The sequence below is a fragment of the Electrophorus electricus genome, chromosome 1, assembly GCF_013358815.1.
Source record: "Electrophorus electricus isolate fEleEle1 chromosome 1, fEleEle1.pri, whole genome shotgun sequence".
NCBI lineage: Eukaryota > Metazoa > Chordata > Actinopteri > Gymnotiformes > Gymnotidae > Electrophorus > Electrophorus electricus.
This window is the reverse complement of record NC_049535.1, coordinates 17,105,757-17,125,568: the sequence shown is the minus strand read 5'-3', so window position 1 is coordinate 17,125,568 and position 19,812 is coordinate 17,105,757. Positions and strand designations below refer to the sequence as shown.

The 19,812-nt window shown below is 44.9% G+C and overlaps 1 protein-coding gene across 2 annotated transcripts; it reads right to left on the bottom strand.

Annotated features, from left to right (window-relative positions):
- Nucleotides 1–3,151: 3,151 nt before the first annotated feature.
- Nucleotides 3,152–18,604, bottom strand: card14 (caspase recruitment domain family, member 14). Of its 2 annotated transcripts, none has more exons than XM_035528359.1 (21): nt 18,289–18,604; nt 17,605–17,742; nt 17,158–17,364; nt 16,593–16,711; nt 15,420–15,578; nt 14,908–15,027; nt 14,576–14,701; nt 13,417–13,563; nt 13,014–13,142; nt 12,713–12,819; nt 11,463–11,536; nt 11,058–11,124; nt 10,554–10,770; nt 10,072–10,198; nt 8,118–8,355; nt 7,413–7,476; nt 5,809–5,926; nt 5,302–5,466; nt 4,887–5,005; nt 4,651–4,766; nt 3,152–4,419 (listed from the first exon to the last, which is right to left on the bottom strand). In XM_035528359.1, the coding sequence occupies exons 1-21, from the start codon at nt 18,497–18,499 to the stop codon at nt 4,212–4,214; spliced, it is 2,976 nt and encodes a 991-aa protein (XP_035384252.1). In that variant the 5' UTR covers nt 18,500–18,604; the 3' UTR covers nt 3,152–4,211. The 2 variants fall into 2 exon arrangements, with proteins under 2 accessions (XP_035384252.1, XP_035384253.1); XM_035528360.1 differs by having other exon boundaries at nt 11,463–11,533.
- Between the last annotated feature and the right edge of the window lie 1,208 nt (nt 18,605–19,812).

Here is a 19,812-nt window from a genome sequence, read left to right as displayed (position 1 = left end):
CAACAAGAGGGGTTCTGGAACTCCAATGTAAAAAAAAAAAAATCTGTCTCAGAAAGGAAATTGATTCTCTGAACTCCTGTAGAATCATTCAAAGTCAATAAGCCAGCCAGGCACTGCAGTGACTGAGGGTTCCTGTTATCTCTGTCTGTAAACAGTCCAGCTGGCAGAGCGCACGGGGCTGCACACAGTCACATGGGCGAGAATGAGCCGGTCTGCTCACCTTGCATGTCCTCGTTTCGGGTCTCCGTGCGCCATGGCTGTCCTCCTTCTCCTGCCACCCCTCTCTCTGGCTCCCTCTTGTGTCCAGATGTCTCAACAGACAACAAATGGACAAAGAGTCGGCAGCGTGAGACTGACGGCGTTTTTTCCTCCCTCAGGGGCTTTGGTCCAGGTGGCGAAACATCTCCTTAAATGTCTTCACCAAACTATTACAATTCTCTCTGCGCTTAGATGTGCATATTCAATTTGTCACAGTTATGAACCTATTTGCAGTTTATGCCCACGGTTTATTTCAGTCTGGATTTAGACCACATCATGTCACAGAAACCGTGCTAGCAAAGGTAAATAATGATCCACGGATAAAGGATGCACCCGTTTTCTTGTACTGTTAAGATCTTAGTGCTGCATCCAATACCATATACCACAACGTCTTACTGGATAAGATGGAAACACTCATTAGCATTAGAGAACAAGGATTCTCCCATTTGACAGATTTCAGTCAATTTGTCCTTGTACATAATGAATGCTCCGATCTTAGAAAAGTAAAATCTGGTGTTCCACAAGGGTCAGTACTGGGCCCCTATTATTTTCATTCTTTATGCTTTCATTAGGCAAAATCATTTGGAAGCATGACATTAGCTTCCATTGTGCAGATGATGCTCAGTTATATATATTGGCTAATCCTGAAAATGCCTTTACTCTTTAAAATTAAGGGCTGCGTAAAGGAAATAAGGAACTGGATGGCAACCAAGTTCCTCCTTCTAAACTCTGGTTACACTGTGCTGCTACTGCTTGGTCCTGAGGCAATTTATGTAATATTCTACTAAACCTTGATGGCTTTTCAGTAGCACCCATAACTGCTGTAAAAACCTTATTATTGATTCAGATTTATTATTGTCTTTGATCTCTCATTTGATACATATGTAATGTTACATAAACTGCATTTTTCCATTGTTAAACTGGGACATATACTTACCTCATCAGATGCAGAGGAATTGGTCCACACTTTAGTCATGATTGGATTCTTTAAATGGTCTTTTCACTGGATGCTCTAAAATATTATTAAATAAACTCAGAACGACAGCTCGAGTCCAGTCCAGAGCACTTGCTAGAACATTTGACCACATCAGCCAATTTTTTCCAGCTCTGTATTGGCTCACAAATCAAATTTCAAATTAAATTTAAAATTCACTTATTGATGTATAAAGTGCTAAATGACCTGGATCCATAGTATCTGAGTGAACTCACTATATACTATAACCTGCCTCACCCACTCTGTTCTCAAAACGCAGAGTTGCTTAGTTCCTAGAATTAGTAAGATTATAGACAGGGGGTTTGGGGTATGGGGCCTGCACCTATAAAGCCCCTCATCTTCAGGCCTACAGGCTTTAATTTGGGACTCGGACACACTGCTAGGTTTTTCAATCCAGCCTAAAGACTTTCTTGTTTATTCTGGTTAGCTTCCTGTATATAAACATGCAGAACACAGCAGGACCTAGTCATGGTGTTTTCCGGAATTCTGTGCTGTTGATGCTGTTGTCTGGCCCATACATTTGTTCACAGTGATGTGGGTAGAAGACAATGTCTCTGAGCGTCCTCAGGACCGTGGTCACCCTCTGGCTCTCCCTTCCAGTTCTGCTGCTATAGATAAACCTGCCAGATCTGCATGCTGATCACTGGCACGTGTCCGTTGTTCATGGACTCTTCATCTGTTTGGCCATCTTGACAGTTCTAAGAGCATCTTTCTGAGATGATGCCAAAACTGGACTTAGACCAGCTCGTTGGTAACAAAGCATTTAAGGTGATGCCTATAGATGGACTGACGCCGTCACATCCATCCCGCCACCCTGCCATGAACTCCCTCTTGTGTCTTGGTCTTCCCAAGGTTTTTTCCTTAATCCAGGAGTTTTCTCCCTACCACCGTCACCACTGGCTTGCTCATTAGGGATCTGGACCCAAACACCTGTCAAGCTGCTTTGTGACAGCTTGTGTCATAAAAAAATATAAAACACTACAAAAATACATTTCACTTGACATTGAATCCCTGATGACACATAAACACACCCAACAAAAATGGAAGGACTGGACTAGAACTTAAGGGAGAAAAAAAATCCAGCTGCTTTTCCTAATAAAGGATGCGCAGGTAGTTACTGGGTAATAGTTAATACCATGCAGGAATCTCTTAGGTCAGAAACCAGGGGGAAAAAAATCACTTAGAGGTAAAGGAAACCTTCATAACAACTTTAATTATTCTAGTATTAGTTATAGTAAGGTAATTATAGTACTCATTTTAATTAAAACAGGAGGAGGAGGAGGATAAGACGACGACACAGCAGGTCAGAGGACTACTGTTTGTGGTCTTTTGAAAGCCAATTAGAGCAGAGTAAAAATGATTATGTTTGAAAGGTGGAGATGTCAATCAGAACATCTGTCAGAACAGCATGCAAAGGTTAAAAAAAAAAAAAAAAAAAAAAAAAGTATTGCTGGTTAAAATTGGTCTGAAATGTAAAAAGTAATTTTAAGGACAGATGGGCGAATTGCTTCTGTCAGGGAGATTTTCCTTGCCTCGCTCACCTCAGCTCATTGGGGGCCTGAACGCAGATTCTCTCCATCATACTGTTTCTATAAAGCTGCTTTGTGACAACACGTGCTGTAAAAAGCTCTATACAAATAAATCTGAATTGGATTCAATGTTCTTGTAAAGATTTTAAAATATTTTAATTGTAAAAAAAAATATTGTTATAGTATTTCACTGTACATTTAGTATTAGTAACAAATGTAGATATAACATTATTTCTGCAAAAAAAAATAAATAAAATAGATACAACCAACCAACCCACACACACACACACACACACACACACACACACACACACACACACACACACACACACACACACACACACACACACACATATATATATTACTCTGACAGAAATCTAAAATAAAATAAAATCAATGTCTTAATGAATAAACATAAAATGTGCAAACGTTATGCTGTTCTCTGGCAATCTTTCATCAGCTATGGCAGAGAGGTTCCTTATGAAAGTTGCATTATTCACAGTAACCACTATTGGGTTCATTCACAAAGACCATGCAAGCCCTTCAGCAGGAGTTGTGCACTAAACACCTCACAGACCCAAGACTCCAGCACGCAGCGGTTTTCCAGCCAGCGGGAATGCAGGTTGGGTGGTTCAGGCGAGAGAGCGCACAGCTTCAGTGACGAACCCTTTAGCAGGAAATACCCTGCCCACATCCTTATTCCTGAAATTACTGAGCGTTAAAGCAAACTTTTGTTTTTCTTGGCATTGCGTAGTAATGTGAAGAAAAGTGCGGGTCCAGCTAGATGAGCTGTGAGAAGCTAGTTAGTGTCACCATTAATCAGTAAACATCCAGTTTTCAACCTCAGTGTGTAGCAACTTGAGTCCTGCCTCTGTATTTTTGCTTCAGGCAATTTCTTGTCATATATGTAAATCTACTACACATATGTGTAAAAATTAAATTAAAAAGTAATTCCTAAATATTTTCAGGTTATTTTATGCAAATAATGCATATAACTAATATTTTTTGTGACATTTTTTTGTACAATAACACACTGCATGAGACAACAATAAATACAAATTCTAAATAACGGTCTACAATAATAATTCCATAATTCTAATAACCATCTTTCAAACATTTATGTGACTTTTAAAGATTTATGAGATCAGAGTGTATGTCACGCAGAAAGATGAGCGAAACCGAGATAGACCTGCCAATGTTAGAGCTGTTCCAAACGTGACTGGGCGAACAAGTTATTATTTTGATAATTATTAACAAATTATGCAAATAATAAACAACTGGGTTAGTTATGAACTAAGCAAATGATACATAACACAACTGAAATCACCATGTGAATGAAAGATTCAACAGTTGTTGTTTTTTTTTAAAAAACCTGTTTTTGACTGTGACTTCATCCTTACATTTCGGCAACAAGCGCCCACCTCCAACTCTCACCAGAGATCTGGCTCCACCCAAACTATCTTCCTTTGTTCCTCCTGGACTACGTGCTTTATAGTGTCCACTAGTGTGGCGCTGTCACTCCAGGTGTCTGGAGGAATAGTGCGATAGAGGCAGGGAAGCTTGTCTAGCAGGGGTTCCTCGCTCCGGGAACACTCCAGGAGCTGCGCCTCTGTCAGGCAGCTCTGACGAAGCTTGTGTCTGTGGGTCAAGCAGCACAGAATGACAAAAACGATATGTTTCTGATGTTACGCTTGAAATGAATGACTCGTAAGTAGAGAGGAACTAGAAACCACACATTTGGAGAACTTTCCCCAACTTTGCTTATGTGTTTTAAGGACCACATGGAGTGTAGGGACTCTTGTTATCGCAAAGTTTGGCAACAGCAGGTTTCTGGGTGGGCTCTGATTGGGGGAAGGGGAGGGGGCCTACTTGAATTTGCGAGCACTGCGTTCCGTAGATGCCACAAAGATGATGATCGGGAAGATCTCTGCACGGTGCAGGCGTCGCACGGAGTCCAAACCCAACGGCAGCACACAGTGTGTCCCCTGCAACACACATGCACATTACACACACTGAGTGTCAGATCGATCGATTGATCGATCGATCTATCTATCTATCTTCTGCCTATTTGAGCCTACACTGAGCCTAAGATGAGAGTGACATACTCGTTTCATGATCTTCTCCACGCCGTGCACGGTGTAACAGCAGTGTCTGCTTGAGTCACACTCCTCCAGAACCTCACCCTTCTGCATCTGGACCACATGTTCGGTGACACTCAAGGTCTCTGACAAGGAACAGCACCAGGGAGAGACACAAAGAAGCACAGAGGAGTCAGGCCTGCGGCCCTCACACACGCTAAAGGAGCCACAGAGCACTACGTTCCTTCCCACCCCAACGAATGCGAACGGCGCAGTGGAGGCTGATTGGTCAACAAAGAGCTTTTCAAAGGTGTTTCATTGTAGTTGAAATATCAATATTAAACAACATCTCTGTTTTACAACTTCTCCTCAAAACGTATAATTAAATCTCCTCTGTTAAGCCCTAGTGTTGGGTTACTCTGTTTACGGAGGTGTGCTGTACCTGGCTCACACAGCTGGTAGCCTTCCTGGCCTGCCAGTCGACTATGCAGGACGCGGCCGAGGATTGTGGGAAGCAGGAGGACTGGGCGGCAGACGGGTGGGTAGTGCGGGGTCACCAGTGTGTAGGGCATCAGGATCACACAGCTCCTGGGGGCGTGGCCATTGTCTGTGGGTAAAAACAAGCCAAATGGGTTGGGGCAGCAGATTATGGCTTGAGTGTAGTGTTCTATTGGACTGGGGCAGTAGGGTATGAGTTGAAGGATGTAAAGTATGGGTGAGGGCAGTAGGCGAATGGGCGAGGGTAGTTGTGTGTGGCTTGGGGGCAATAGATTATGGATGGGGGAAGCAGTGTATGGTTAGGGGTTAGTATTGTGTGGCTTGGGGTTAATGGTGTACAGAGTTGGGGGCAGTAGTGTATAGGATTTTAGGGCAGTAGTGTATAGGGTTTTAGGGCAGTAGTGCATAGGGTTTTAGGCTGTAGCAGTGAGTGGGTATATTTCTCTCTAACCATTGGGTTTGGCATCCTGGCTGTTACTGTCTTCCTCCACACTAACCCACAGCGGGTTCCTTCCCTGCCGCCCCGTGCTAACGATCCGCACTGCTTTCTGTTTCCCCTGCGACCGCTCCTACACTCACACACCCACAGACACACACACAGACACACACACAGACACACACACAGAGCAATAAAAATATTTAAAACACAAACTTTAAAGAAAGCTCCTGGCAATGCATCCTAACATTTTTTTCTCATTAGGCACCAGTAATCATATACCAGTTTAATGTTACACAGTTGTGTAAATGTTTATCTGTTCATGTCTTCAAACGCTATGTAGGACTCCTCTCCGACTCTCTCCAGGTTCAGGCTGGCAGGTTAACAACAGATGGCGTAGGCTCTGAGGTTTATGCTGGGGGATTTCATTACGTTATCAGTTTCTGTCCAAAGTCTGGGCCAACGCTGTTTGTTTCCTGATCACTGACGTCAGGGACAACAACAGCACGTCTTTAATGACTCACTCATTGGCAAGGTTGCCATTAACAGGTCTGTAGATGGAGGGGCTCCTGTGGTTGTTATGATGATGGCTGGAGGCTGCAGTTTTGGTTAGTTTATTTACATCCATGTAGTTTCCACTGCCTTATCTCCCAGAAATATGTTTTATATATATATATATATATATATATATATATATATATATATATATATGTATGTGTGTGTGTGTGTGTGTGTGTGTGTGTGTGTGTGTGTGTGTGTGTGTGTGTGTGTGTGTGTGTGAGTCTGTGTGTTCAAGCATGGGTTTTCATGTATTAAAAAAAAGTCATTATTGTATCAAAGATGTTAATCAATCATATTTCAATTACAGTCAAATAATTGATGACACTGATACAGTTACAGTTCACATACAATTAAATCAGTTCAATGACAGATGTATTTACTCTAGGTTAAAAGAAACACGACTCTTAGGGCCCTTTTTCAGAGTGCATCTGATGATGTCTGAATGGGGAACTCTGCACGCTGAGACACGGGACATTCCAGTGGGAGTCCTCTAAAGTGATCGTCTCATCACTGCACCTGACTGTCAGGTCCCTCTCAGTGCAGCTTCATGAGGGCTGCAGCCAGATTGGCCCACAGCTAGATTAGGCCCAGCACCATCAGCAGCGTTCCATCCTGGTATTCTGCTCCATTGCATCTGTTGCTAAATAATCACATTTTCAAGCTAACCCTCATGCCAACGTACACGTCTACATTCAGAGTTTTCCGAACCTGTACTGGAATTTTCAAAAGGGATATTAAAACCTAGATGAGTGTAGATCATTTCTGCCAATACTCATACTGGATTTAAACCAATTTTAGCTTCTTCTGGTTTGGTGGGCTATAGTGTATTATGGTCAAGCCAGAGTCATGGATCCTTTCCACGTCCAAAGTGCCACACGACACAATGTCAAACGTTGACTTTAGTTCGAAAGTTCTGTTTCAGCCTTCAATGGAATAAACATGCAGCCAAAATGGTATTTTTAAAAAATTCCCTTTGACAACACATTGCAAGCCCCTTTTCTCTCATTACACGAGTTGCACCCAATGACCTGGAAGAGATGATACAGGAAGCGTTTTACCTTTGTGTGTGTTCGCTGCTGGTAGGACAAGTCTTCAATAGCTCTAATCAGCAGCCTCTGTGCTCTATGAACACAACAGAAAACATAACAGAAGACACCCTTACTGAACTGATGCAACACCGCCTGACACACTGCAAGAAGTAGGTGAAACCGAAGACTGCACTGAGGTGACAGCATCTGCGCTGTCCATAATCAACACAGAAAATCACTACACTAAAACAGAACATTACGAGAAGCTCTGGAGAGCCCCAGTGTGTTGAGAACAGTGCGTTTAACTGTGCAGTGGTCTCAGGGCTAATTTAACTAATATTAAGAGTTTGCCATATGCTACAGCATGGAGAACGAATCCAACCTACCACTGATCTTATGGTGGTCTTGACATGGCGGTAGCTTGGTTGTGAACGTACATGATGAAGTAATAAGGTAAGAAGGTATCTCCAGTGTCAGGCAACCATTAAGCTGTTCTGGTTTTTTTTAAGCTTGTGGCTGAAATAGCGACCTCTGCTGCTCTCAGACTGCAGCTAAAGAGCTACTGCTCTCTATAACAACTGACATGATCTGTTGAAATCCACCCCCCGCCCCGGATTCTAATCTTGAAAAAAATGTTATTGTCAAACTGGGATAGGTCAGCTATGCTATGGTCAATTCTAAAGATCCATGGCAGCCACTATCCCATTTTCAGATCCAAGATGTCCGTCTGCATACCTGTAATAATTAGGCAGGGTCCCGCTCTTCAGATCCATCAGCTGACAGCTGTGGACCTGACTGGCCCACCAGGAGCCGTCGTTTCCATGGTGAGTGTTCGTCACATGCAGAATGTCGTTACAGGTGACGGATAGGGCCCCAGCCACGCCCCCGGGCAATGACACATTGACGCGTACATAGAAAGAGTCTCCCGATTGGACATCACCTCTCTTCAGCTGCTGCAGAAGACTCTCGTAGGCTGAGGGACAGGGCGAAACGTTATGAGTCATCATCACAGCTAATCACTGGCGCTGCACAAACAAGCGATAACAGCGGGAAAAAGGACATCAGAACCAGCCCTTCCATACTTGCCCTTTGACCTCCCACTGGCCACTAGGCACACTAGCGTTTTTGACAGGAACATGCCCTGTTAAATCCGATCTCACAAAATGCTGAACCGTTTCTTTGATTTATATGCACCATATTTATTTTATTTTTATATAATAAATAATTTTATAAAAATAAATAATTTTATAAAAATTTAGCTGGAAGTCAATAACAGGACGTTCATTTTCAAAACACAGCTTCACTGAGAGCCACAGTTCTGAAGCTTCAATTTTCAAACTAGTTTAATCAAGATTGTTATAAGATAGTGTCTCCTCTAATTTAGTGATATTTGTTGCATTAAAAACTACATCTATGAATTTAATTAGTGCTGATTACAAACGTATTTTACACTGCCCAGGATCAAGGTTGTCAAATTCTTTAAATTATCATCAACACGTGCAACATTTTTGCTGGTACTCTTAGACCATGGTTCCATCCGCTGGACCTTCTCCTTTGTTCTGCCTGCGCTTAATCCAGGTCACATAAACCTCTGACCTTAAGTTTATACAAGTGTCCAGTGCTACTCTTTTTTTCCTTATGCCACCTTAACTGCTCATTAAAGGTGTAAAAAAAGGGTGTTTTAATCTGGACTCCAGATCCAAAATCCACTCCTGGATCTTGTGATTTGTTGCCACTGTTGGGCCCCTTAGCAAGACCCTTAAGCCTCAATTACTCAAGTTGTGTTAAGTCATAATTGTAAATTGCTTTGGATAAAAGGGTCAGCTAAATGCTGCAGATGTAGTTGATTTGTGCTATTAGAACACAGGCATCCGAATGCCCTTGAGTTACAGGTGGTTCGGATTTGCCACGCCCACTGTTTTATCAGCTCTGCCTCCAGTTTCCAGCAAAGCCACTTTGTGTCAGGGCAGAAAGCGCTGCATAAATGAGCAACTGATTCACTTAAGCGTCATGCTTCATCCCTGGGAGGCCACCCTCAGTTGTACTCTCAGCTAATTAGCGAGCCATTTATGGGCCGCATTGCGTGCGTCAGAGCATAACAAAGTCAGGTACAGAGTGGAATGAAGACAATAGGTGCATCGCGTGAGATGACACGTTTGCAGAGATGCAGATATACCTGTCGACCCAGTCTCGCTGGAAATCACGGGAAACGTGCAAATTACACCAGTGGCTTAAATAACAGTTATAGTTATAGCAAAAAGAATAGCAAACAATAGCAAAAAGAAGCAAAATCACTGAAAGGCACTGTGTGTGTGTGTGTGCATGCGCACCTTATGAGGGAGTGTGTCTAAATGTCCAGAGAAATATTATTAAAGCATTATTAAAACTTGCTATGTACACTTATGACTCATATTGAAACGACAGTATATCGGTGTGTGTGTGTGTGTGTGTGTGTGTGTGTGTGTGTGTGTGTGTGTGCGCATTAAGAGCGAGGTTTTCATGCATCTAAATGTGCAGAGAAATTTCATGTGTCTAAAGGTCATGGTGAAACTACACAGTGTATGTAGAAGACCAGTTTAAAACTGAATTAATTTTAATGTGCTGAGATTTCTGATCTGTGTGAACACCCATGTGGTGGAGTGTGTGTTCATGTGCATATGCGCGCTTGCATACGTGCACTTGCGCTTACCGTCCTGTTTGGGTCGGACCGAGAGGCTGCAGGGTCCCCTCACCTGAGCCAGGGCCCAGAGAGCCTCCTCCATGGTGGAATCTTCCAGAACCATCCGCAAGGCTCGCTGATCCAGCTCACACTTCACCTGGAAAGTCAGAACCGAGCAGACAGGGAGGGAGATGAAAGCTCAGTTGGACAGAAGGACGAGAAAACGTCACCATCTTACAGCGCTGCAAGGCTGTAAACATGTAGGATGTAGTAAGGGGGCATTCGTAGTAAGCGCGTGGTAGATACCGTTCTACTCCTACCCTGCCTTTGGGTTTATATCCCCATTCCAGGGAAATTTTAGGGGTATGTTTCCAGGTCAGAATTAATAAATTTAAAACTAGAACTCCAGGTCTCACAAAGAATTATAAAATTATTAGACAGTCAGCCAGTTTGATAGCTGAGCGCTGGATTGTTAAAAGATGTAGACACACATGCGTGCAGGTGCGTAGTACCTCCAAGATCTGAGCACCTGGACTGATACCAGCAACGCTGGCGGCTGACCCCTCAGTGACCTGGTGCACAAACACACCCGTCTTGTTGCCGCCGATCACCTGCAGCTGGCTCAAGAGCGCCTCTGCCTGGAAGGAAAATGTCAGTGCTCGGCCCATGATCCGCAGAGCCTGGGGACGGGTGCGCACCAGGAAAGGAGGAGCAGAGGTTCGCAAGACACTGAGAGAGGCGATGAGACGAGGCGAGACGAGAAGACAGAAGGAAAAGGCAGGACAGGGGAGAGTAGAAAAGAAGATCTGATAAATACTTTAGCCTACATTGTCTATGCCACACACAGATAAATGCCATAAATGCCAAGTTTTGAATTTAGAAAAAAAAAAAACGCTATTGTTATTTTTTTACCTCTTTTCATGGGGGGCGGGAAGAAAAAAAAGAAAAAAAAAACGCACTCTAGTGTGGATCACAAGCGTCTGGTTGTTGGTTTATGTCTGCAAGTGTTCACTTACCCGTTGAGTTCTGCGGTGCACCTGGAGCGCAGAGAGGGGGAAGACACAGGCGGTTTCGCCTCCTCCTCTAAAATGAATTAAAATAGTTCCCATTAGCATGTGGGCGCCAGCAGCTGTGGGTCAGAGGTCACGGCGCAAAGGTCGTGGGTTTGAACCTGGTTGATGGCTAATGTCACATTGGCCTTAAGTGCAAATGTTAATGTAAAGCTAAAACACTGAATAGTTCTGTTCACCAGCCACTCATAGCAAAGTTTCCTTTAAATCAACACACACGCTCCGCGCGCACACTGAACACAAGCAAAAAAAAAACAAACAAATCATAACATTTGCTGGGTCATAAACAGTGGGGCAATGTGGCACTGAGGAATGCAGAAATGAGCTGTGTGTGTATGTGTGTGTATTTACCTTGAGGCACAAAAACAAAATCACTCTCCAGATCCAGCAGACAGAAGGATGAGTCATCTGTGGGCTCCTGACTGCTGGAGAAATAAGACGGTGTCTCTCTTCATTCAGGCTGCTTGCTATCTTGAGCTTATTAAAATGACCACAATGCCTCTGTGCTTCTTTACACCACACCAACTCACTAGCTGTCTTCTTGCTCTTTCCTCCATCATTAATGATTTAATGAGTTTGTAGGAGGTTCTGTATAATTATTTAAATACACACCTTTGAGGAACTTACAAAATGGAAAATATACAAAATGTTATATGCTAATTGTTTTTGCAACTACCAAAAGTGTATTTCAGCAGGTTTCTGCATGGTCAGTAGATATAAATTTAAGAAAATATAAGTATTTCATTTTCTAAATCTATTTGGATGTTTATTTGATTAAGTTTGATTTTGCAGTTTTAGTAAATAATAAGCAAATTAACTGAAACATGTCTATGATCTATTAAACTGTAATAGATTAATTAGGCATTGGTTTTTTATTTTTTATGAAAAACCTATTTCTACTGCCTGCATCGAGAGGTCATGAACTCCTACAGAATGAAAACTGCCCTATATAATCACCTCACAAAGGTGATCAGTACATGCTTTCATAACCTACTTCCTGCAAACATCCTGACAGGGTCTCAGAAGCTGAAGAAGACCAGTGCATTGCACGGTCGTACTTACCACTACCACACGAACCGGGCACCGTTAAGAGGGGTACATCCGCTTCAGAGGTTTCCTAATTCCGTATTTCGAACGTGCAACATTATTACCTACAGGGTAACGCTGAAACGAGCAGTTTAAACACCGAGCGCGGTACAGCCTTGGAACCCTAATCATTAATCTACCTGCAGGACACCTTGCTCAGTTTGGAAACGTCCGAGACTTTTGCATGGGAACACCGCCCTCCTCGGTGACGCAGACGGAACGTGCCGTTGCCTGCTCCTTTACTAGGCTGGTTGCTGGGCAACGAGGTTAAGCACTAAGGTGCTCAGGGGTCCTGCAGCACACCGCAGTACATGTCCAAGACCCCGCAGGTCCTAAAAGCTGTAGTTATGCAAGGTGTGGCATGAGATCGAGGATGGCGGCCTGTCTTTTTGCGAGTCATGTAATTCAGGATGCCTGTAATCTGGGTGAACAGATCTCCTTTTCATTTATAACAGGTCATAAGCTCACCTGTTCAGGTGTAAATGTGTGGTGAGGTATACCGGTGTTGGCCTCACCTGTGGTCATCAAACTGTGGGTCGATCTCTCTCCTGCGCAGTGACTCTGAACATGGAGGCTCCACCATACTGGACCGTACACTGCTGAAACCATCTTCACTGCATTGCTGTAGGACAGTACACACACACACACACACACACACACACACACACACCCTTATACTATCTGTCAGTCACACAGCAATATGATATAAACCCACAAACAGCCTTTGTGTGGGCAGTGCTGGGTAATACCATACTCATGAAGCGAATGTAGGGATGTCCTCCTATGCCATGTTCATACAGCCTTCATAAGACATACCTTTGCAGACTCGAAGGAGGCACCAGGGGGGAGGGCGTTCAGGCGTCGCAGCTTGGGCCGGCCTGGTGGGGTGGAGGGCGTGCCTTCACTGCTAGACCCCATGCTGCTCTGCCAGCTAAACTGCCTTTCCTGCACACAGAACAGACGGCGCAGTCAGAAGGCCCACCGATGCATCATTTCTCTGATATACCGGTCCGATATTCTCCACTTAGGACCGACGAGAAACGTTTTAACAGCCTCATGTAGGAGTGGAAATGGTCACCGAGTTTTGTTTTGTTTTTGAATAAACAAATGAATAAATGAATATATAATGAATAATTATGCATATTGAACGATTATGCATAAAAATTGAATGCATAGGGAATATGGGGTGCAGAGGACGAGTTGGATGGAGGCCACTCACCGTGGAGCTGTTGGGCGGTGTGTGGGTGTTCAGGGCTTTGAGGGTGAACACCTTTTCCTGCAGCTCTACCAGCTGGCCCCTTAGCGTGTCCTTCTCTGCCAAGCTGCATGCTATCTGGGCCTGCGCTTCGTCACGGGCCAGGTAGGCCTGCCAACACACACGGACGCCCGTTACATGCGCGCACGCACACAACACACAGTGCTTCCGAGTAATCACAGAAAACCCAGTCCTTTGTTTGTTTGTTTTTTCGTATTAAAAAGAGACACCTCCAGAGAGAACATTTTAAGTTTCATCTGTTTTTTCAAGCCATCAAAGTTATTTGTGGAATGTGATCTGGGTGAGTGACAGCTGTCTTTGTGCAGATGTCAGGGATTTCATCAGCAAAAAGTTCTCTCCTTCTTGGCCGGGTTCTGTCATCAAGATTTATGGTGGTGTTTTCCACTGCAGGTGAAGCCCTGTGTCAGACGTACTGAATCCTCCACTGAAACTAGTTTCACATGCTTCACACCAGTGGCCCCAATGTCACGCCTGGGGAAACACTAACATATTACTCTGGCTGATCTGTTCACTCTAAAAATAGCCTTAAGGAGGAAAAGGCATCTCTCATTATTCCTCCATCCAAAAGAAGGAGAAAACAGTCAACTGAGGCTGCACATAGCACTACTGGGATTTCAACCCAGGTCTCCCCGGCAAACATTTATGCTGCTGCCATCGTGCACGTTACACTCACGTTTGTCTCGTTACGTCCCTACTTGGAACCTCGTCGAACCGTCGCTGATCAAAATCACCAGCTCGGAATTACACTGGAATTACAGAGTCACGTTCGGCGGTGTTAAGGACACGGAGCAAGCGGATGCCACGGTGACCGCTGGGCTCGGGGCTACTCCACTCTTGAGTCAACACAGACAGCGAAGAATGAGGAAGTGAAAGGAGCGGTCGCGCTGTAGGCCACCTGTCCCGCAGCAGCAGGAAGAAGAAGAGGGGCCAAAAATAGGCAGGTGAACTTCCCGTAAACAAAAAAGCGTAAAAACAAACAAACAATAGGAAAGACGAGTGCGTGGCTGGTTGATCTTGGTCCAGGTTTGTTTGTGTCGAAACACGGACCGCTCGCAGCGCTGGGTCTCACATGGCAGGCTCGGGGGCCCGAGGCGGGACTGACCCGGTCACGCTCGGTCTGCAGGTCGCTCAGCTGGCTCTGGAACACAGTGCTCTTCTGCTGATACATCTCACAGTCCAGGGAGAGCTTCTGCACCTGGAGTGCCAGACACGCCTTCTCCTCCAAAAGCTAGAGAGAGAGTAACAGAACATCATTATTCATGCAAAGACTAGCATACTGGCTTGAACAGACTGCATGTTAACATATACTGAATAAATGAAAAGTAACAGCTAAAGAACAATTTCTTTAACATTTCACATCCTTAAACTTTCACACTTGACAGAGGAGGTGGCCTGTGTGTGTATACAGTGAGAGTTTGTGTGTGTGTGTGTGACCTCGTCTCTCTGGCGCGTGAGGGCCTCATTCTCCTCATACAGTCCCCTCAGCTGCTCAGCAAGCTCTGACCGTCGGTCTCGTGCCTCCTTCAGGTCCTGGGCTAGGATATCCTGACATGCCTGAGACACACACACACACACACACACACACACACACACACACAAGCCATTCTTCATCTGATATGATGAACGTGTTGACATCCTTACTGTTGAGAATGAGTGTGATTGTGATTTCCTGTCCAGTATTTTTAACTCTTTGCTGCCAGTAGCGATGTAACTCTGTACGCTTTGAAATGAACTTGAAATTGAATTGAGATTCTCTCATCAGTGTGCTTTAATGTTCCCATTGGTATGGCTGTCACCAAGGAGACTTTTCTGACTGGTGTGATTTACTAACCAGCATTATTTATTCCTCACCAGTGTGATTTATTCTCAACGAGTGTGATTCATTCCTGTCCAGTGTGATTCATTCCTGTCCAGTGTGATTTTCTACCAAGTGTGATGTCTCTCACCGGTGAGATCTTCTCGGCCTCCAGCAGCTGCCTGCGCAGGGCGTTGATCTCATTCCGCAGACGCTGGGTCTCGCTGGGGGAGACGCTTTTTAGAGAGCACTGCCTCTGGAACTCTGTCTCTGACTGAGCTTTCTGCAGCTCACACTGCAACTGGTACACCTGAGACAGACAGACAGACAGACAGACAGACAGGGAGAGACAGACAGACAGATAGGGAGAGATAGACACAGGGAGAGAGAGAGAGAGAGAGAGAGAGAGACTTTTGCTAAAGGAATAAATGCTTTCAGTAATTAAGTAAACAATTGCGTGAGTAAACAATCACCTTTTTATGACCCACACACACACAGAAAAACATTCAGTAATAAAAATACCAGTGTATGGCCAGACACTTGGCACATACGCTAATATCATAACATTTTTCTACAACATTATTGCTGAGGGGAGAGAGAGAGAACAGCATGGAAAAAATAGTGCACCTAGAGACTCTCACCTGTGTTTTAACTACAAAACGCGCAGGGCCCCAGGGTGATGTCACCAAACACCTTCAATCCTGTTCTCTGCTTTCTAAAGTTAAACACAAGCTTCGCTACGCCTCTAACCGCGGGGTGGGGGGTGTTAATCAATAAAAATAAAGACATTTCTATCAATTATTAGCAAAATTGCATGCTTCTGGTGAAAAAAGGATTACTGTTTTAACTTGCATACCCTGGGTGCCTTAACATTTTTAGTTAGCTGAATTATTAATAATTAACCTTCTTACTCAAATTTCAGTGAACTATTTTTTAAAGCAGCTCAGCTACTCATGTTTTTAAAGTTTTTTTTTTTTTTTTTAAACAGTGCACCAAGTTAATCTCGACAGAGGCCATAATAAGGCAGCGTATTAGTCACGAGCTCCTACACAGTGGGCGCCTGCTTCTATTGATTTTATTCATTTCCTTACAGTGCAGGCCGGTATGGGGCCAATAATGATAAGAATGGCGTGCTGACTGACTGTATAACGCTTATTGAGGAAGCACCCGAATGGAGGAATGGTGCTCGCGCTCGTAGCAGATAAGTGTCCCCCAGGTGCCGCACGACGCCGAACAGAAAGAGCCAAAATGGAGGCGAAGGGGATCCACCCAGAGCAGGTACAATTCACCACATCACATACAGCACACACACACTCACACTCACCTGCAGGTTCAGGTCTCTGCAGCGGATGTTCTCAGTAGCCTTCTCCTCTACTGCTGCAGCGTATCTCACATAGAGATCACACTTCTCATCCTTCAGCTGCAGTAGGTCTCTGTGCATTGCTAAACACACACGCACCATTGTACTATTTAAAACAAAATCAACCAACCCATAATATATCTTACACACACGCATACTGAGCACACATATTCTGCTACCACTCTAAAAACGTACTTACACTGACACACACGTGCACACACAATCGTACTGTTTTCTGTGCACACAAAGCCCTGGATTAAAATATATATTTTCAGCACCAGAATCCACAGCAAGGGTGTAATTTAGATAATGTGAGTTCAGAAAAGCCTGTGTGTGTGCGTGTGTGTATGTATGTGTGTGTGTAGTCCTGAAAGGTAGTCTCAGCATCATGTGAAGATGAAAAATGCATCTCGTGTGTTTCCTCCAAGATATCGCATGACAAGACCCAGCATGGCATGAGACCCTATCCTATATGAAACTGCCCCACGTGAGATCCAGCTCTGCGTGAGACTCAGCCTTGCACGAGCACCTGCAAAATGGTTGCGCAGCCGCGTGTGTTCAGCCTGCAGCTGCGTCTGCTCCTGGCCCTGCTGTAGCGCCTGCGACAGCGTGCCCTCCAGGCTGCAGCAGCGCGAGCGCTGAAGCACCGCCTCCTCGCGGGCCTCCTGCAGCTCCTTCTGCATGCTCGTCACAGCACGCACCAAATACTCGGTTAACTCTGAGTACTTTATCAGGCCTGCCCGGGGGGGGGGGGGGGGGGGGGGTTGAGAGAAAGAAAGAGAGAGGGGATAGAGAGAGAGCACGAGAGAGACAGACAGACAGACAGACAGAGAGAGAGAGAGAGAGAGAAACAGAGAGAGAGGGGGAGTGAGACAACGAGGTAGAGAAGGCGAGAGAGAGGGAGAGAGTGTTTTTAATGTGTTTGGTCTTAGCTAAAACTCCATCAGTGTAATGTCGGCAATAGGCACTGCCTCACCGCTGAATCCAGACGGCTCCGTGCTGGGCTTCCGGCCGGTCACCTGTGTGTACAGGCACGGGTAGTGGATCATCAGACTGTCCAGCAGAGCTACAGCTCCATTCCGGCCCTGGATACGGAGCAGATCCAGCATGTGGCCTGCAAAACCAACAGGGCTAACATGGTGAACATTACACTCTAGGCACACCAACCTGCGCTTCCACAGATACATCATTCACCAACTATTCCAGCCTTTACCTGAGGGCATACCGAGCAAATCAAGATCAAGTTTTTGAACTTGTCCATATCAACATTTCAGTGACCATATCAACATCTTCAGTCAATTAATTCCTTCCTCGTGAACTACTGAAACTTAATACGTAAACTCCACAAAATCGCCATATACACTAAACAGTCTTCACGACCACAAGATCACGTCCCCACTTACAGTATCACGCATGAAAATCTCCAACGCTCAGAGCGATTTTCACCATTTAAACAGTGAGCGGGATTTTTAAGGGAGGCCTTTTGAAAACAGTTTACCTCCTCCATTTCAAGACAACGCTGCCGTTCTTTCCAATTCAAAGTTATTATCCGTTCTTAACATCCACACCTTCCAGTGTGAACCCACGAGCCCTTTAACAAATAATAACAGACTACTCATTACACTTCCAGGCTGTATCATGTGCGTGCCGGCGGACTCACTCGTCCTCATGCAGCGGTTCGTGAACTTCAGGCACGTGAGTATCTCGTCCTCGTCCAGGTCCGTGAGCACACGCGCCTGGCGCAGGTACGGGATCAATATGTCCGCGCGCACTCCCAGGGAGATCGCGTGGCGGTTATCGTTAATCAGATCCCACAGCTCCTCTTCGCCCATGTCCTTAAGGTCCAGGGTCCCCACGACACCCTCCGCCATACTGACACGGAGGAGCCAAAAAAAGAAAAAGACAACAGAAGAGATGGCAGATCTGAAGGGCAGTGAGACGAGTTTAAAGGCAGTGAGGCGAGTTTAGACTGAGCAGCCTCCGCCTGCGTCTCTTCCACGCCCACAGTGCGTGAGAAAACCTGTAAGACCGGGAGCGCCGTTTCCTCGACGCCGCGGTCGCACACACTTATCGCTGTCTCCGCCCCTCTCTCTCACGCTCAATGTGTGGTTTTTGTGTTTTTTGGGGTTTTTTTCTCTCAAAAAACCCATCCAGCGTGTGAATAGGGCTCAGGGACAATCGGCTTTCTCAGCGTGTCTCATTACACCGGTGTTGTTTACCGCATTAACCAGTAGCAACCGTAACAACACCAACAACCAATAACACTAACAACCAGTAACAAACCAGTAACAACCACTAACAACCATTAACAGAGACTGTATTTACACAGCAAACCACGCACAGGACACGCCGCACGCAGACCCACGTCCCCAGTGTTTGTGTTCTGTGGAGGTTTATTAATGAGTTATCTCAACACAGCAAACCAAACAGAGCCACAGCGCGGGGTCATAGTCCCGCAGGCCGCAGGAAATGAAAAAAGCGGCTGATATTGCAGGAAGAATGCCGCGAAGGACACCGCGTGCAAGAACCTACGCACGTCGCGGTGGCACGCGCCGCAAGCAAACACGCGGCGGAGGAAGGTGACAGTTTACAAGATTTTTCCAAACGATAAACCAACGATAAAGTGACTGATCCCGTATATTTACTCGAATTAATAACACCTGTGCCTGCAGCTGCATTCCGAGAGCGACAGGTAAACACAGTTCTAACCATGAAGGCATCCTCCAGTATTATATGAGATCAATCAAATCTTTCAGTAGGCCTAATGTATTGAATTGAATGAAAAGAATCATATATTTTTTTTCAAAAACACATTTTACACATATTACAATACTCAGATTCTTCTTCTTCTTTTTATTTATTTTTTTTGTATCCATGACGCCTTACTGGGGTAGAAATATGAAAACGTGCAGAATACTGGAGATGATACTCACCCAAATGGGATGAGAAAAAAGGTCATTGACATTTTGTAAATCAGTCAGTGCCCATAAAAATCATAATAAACAATAACAACACACTTTATTTACACAGCGACTTCCCAGACTTGCTGCCCCCAGAGGAGACTGTAGTGTAAGGAACACGAGGAAGACCTGAGTGTGTCAGGAGACATGGGGAAGACATGGACTGCCAGCGTCAAGGACGTTAACGGGTTGATACGATCTGGATGTTTGTTGCGAGTGACAAC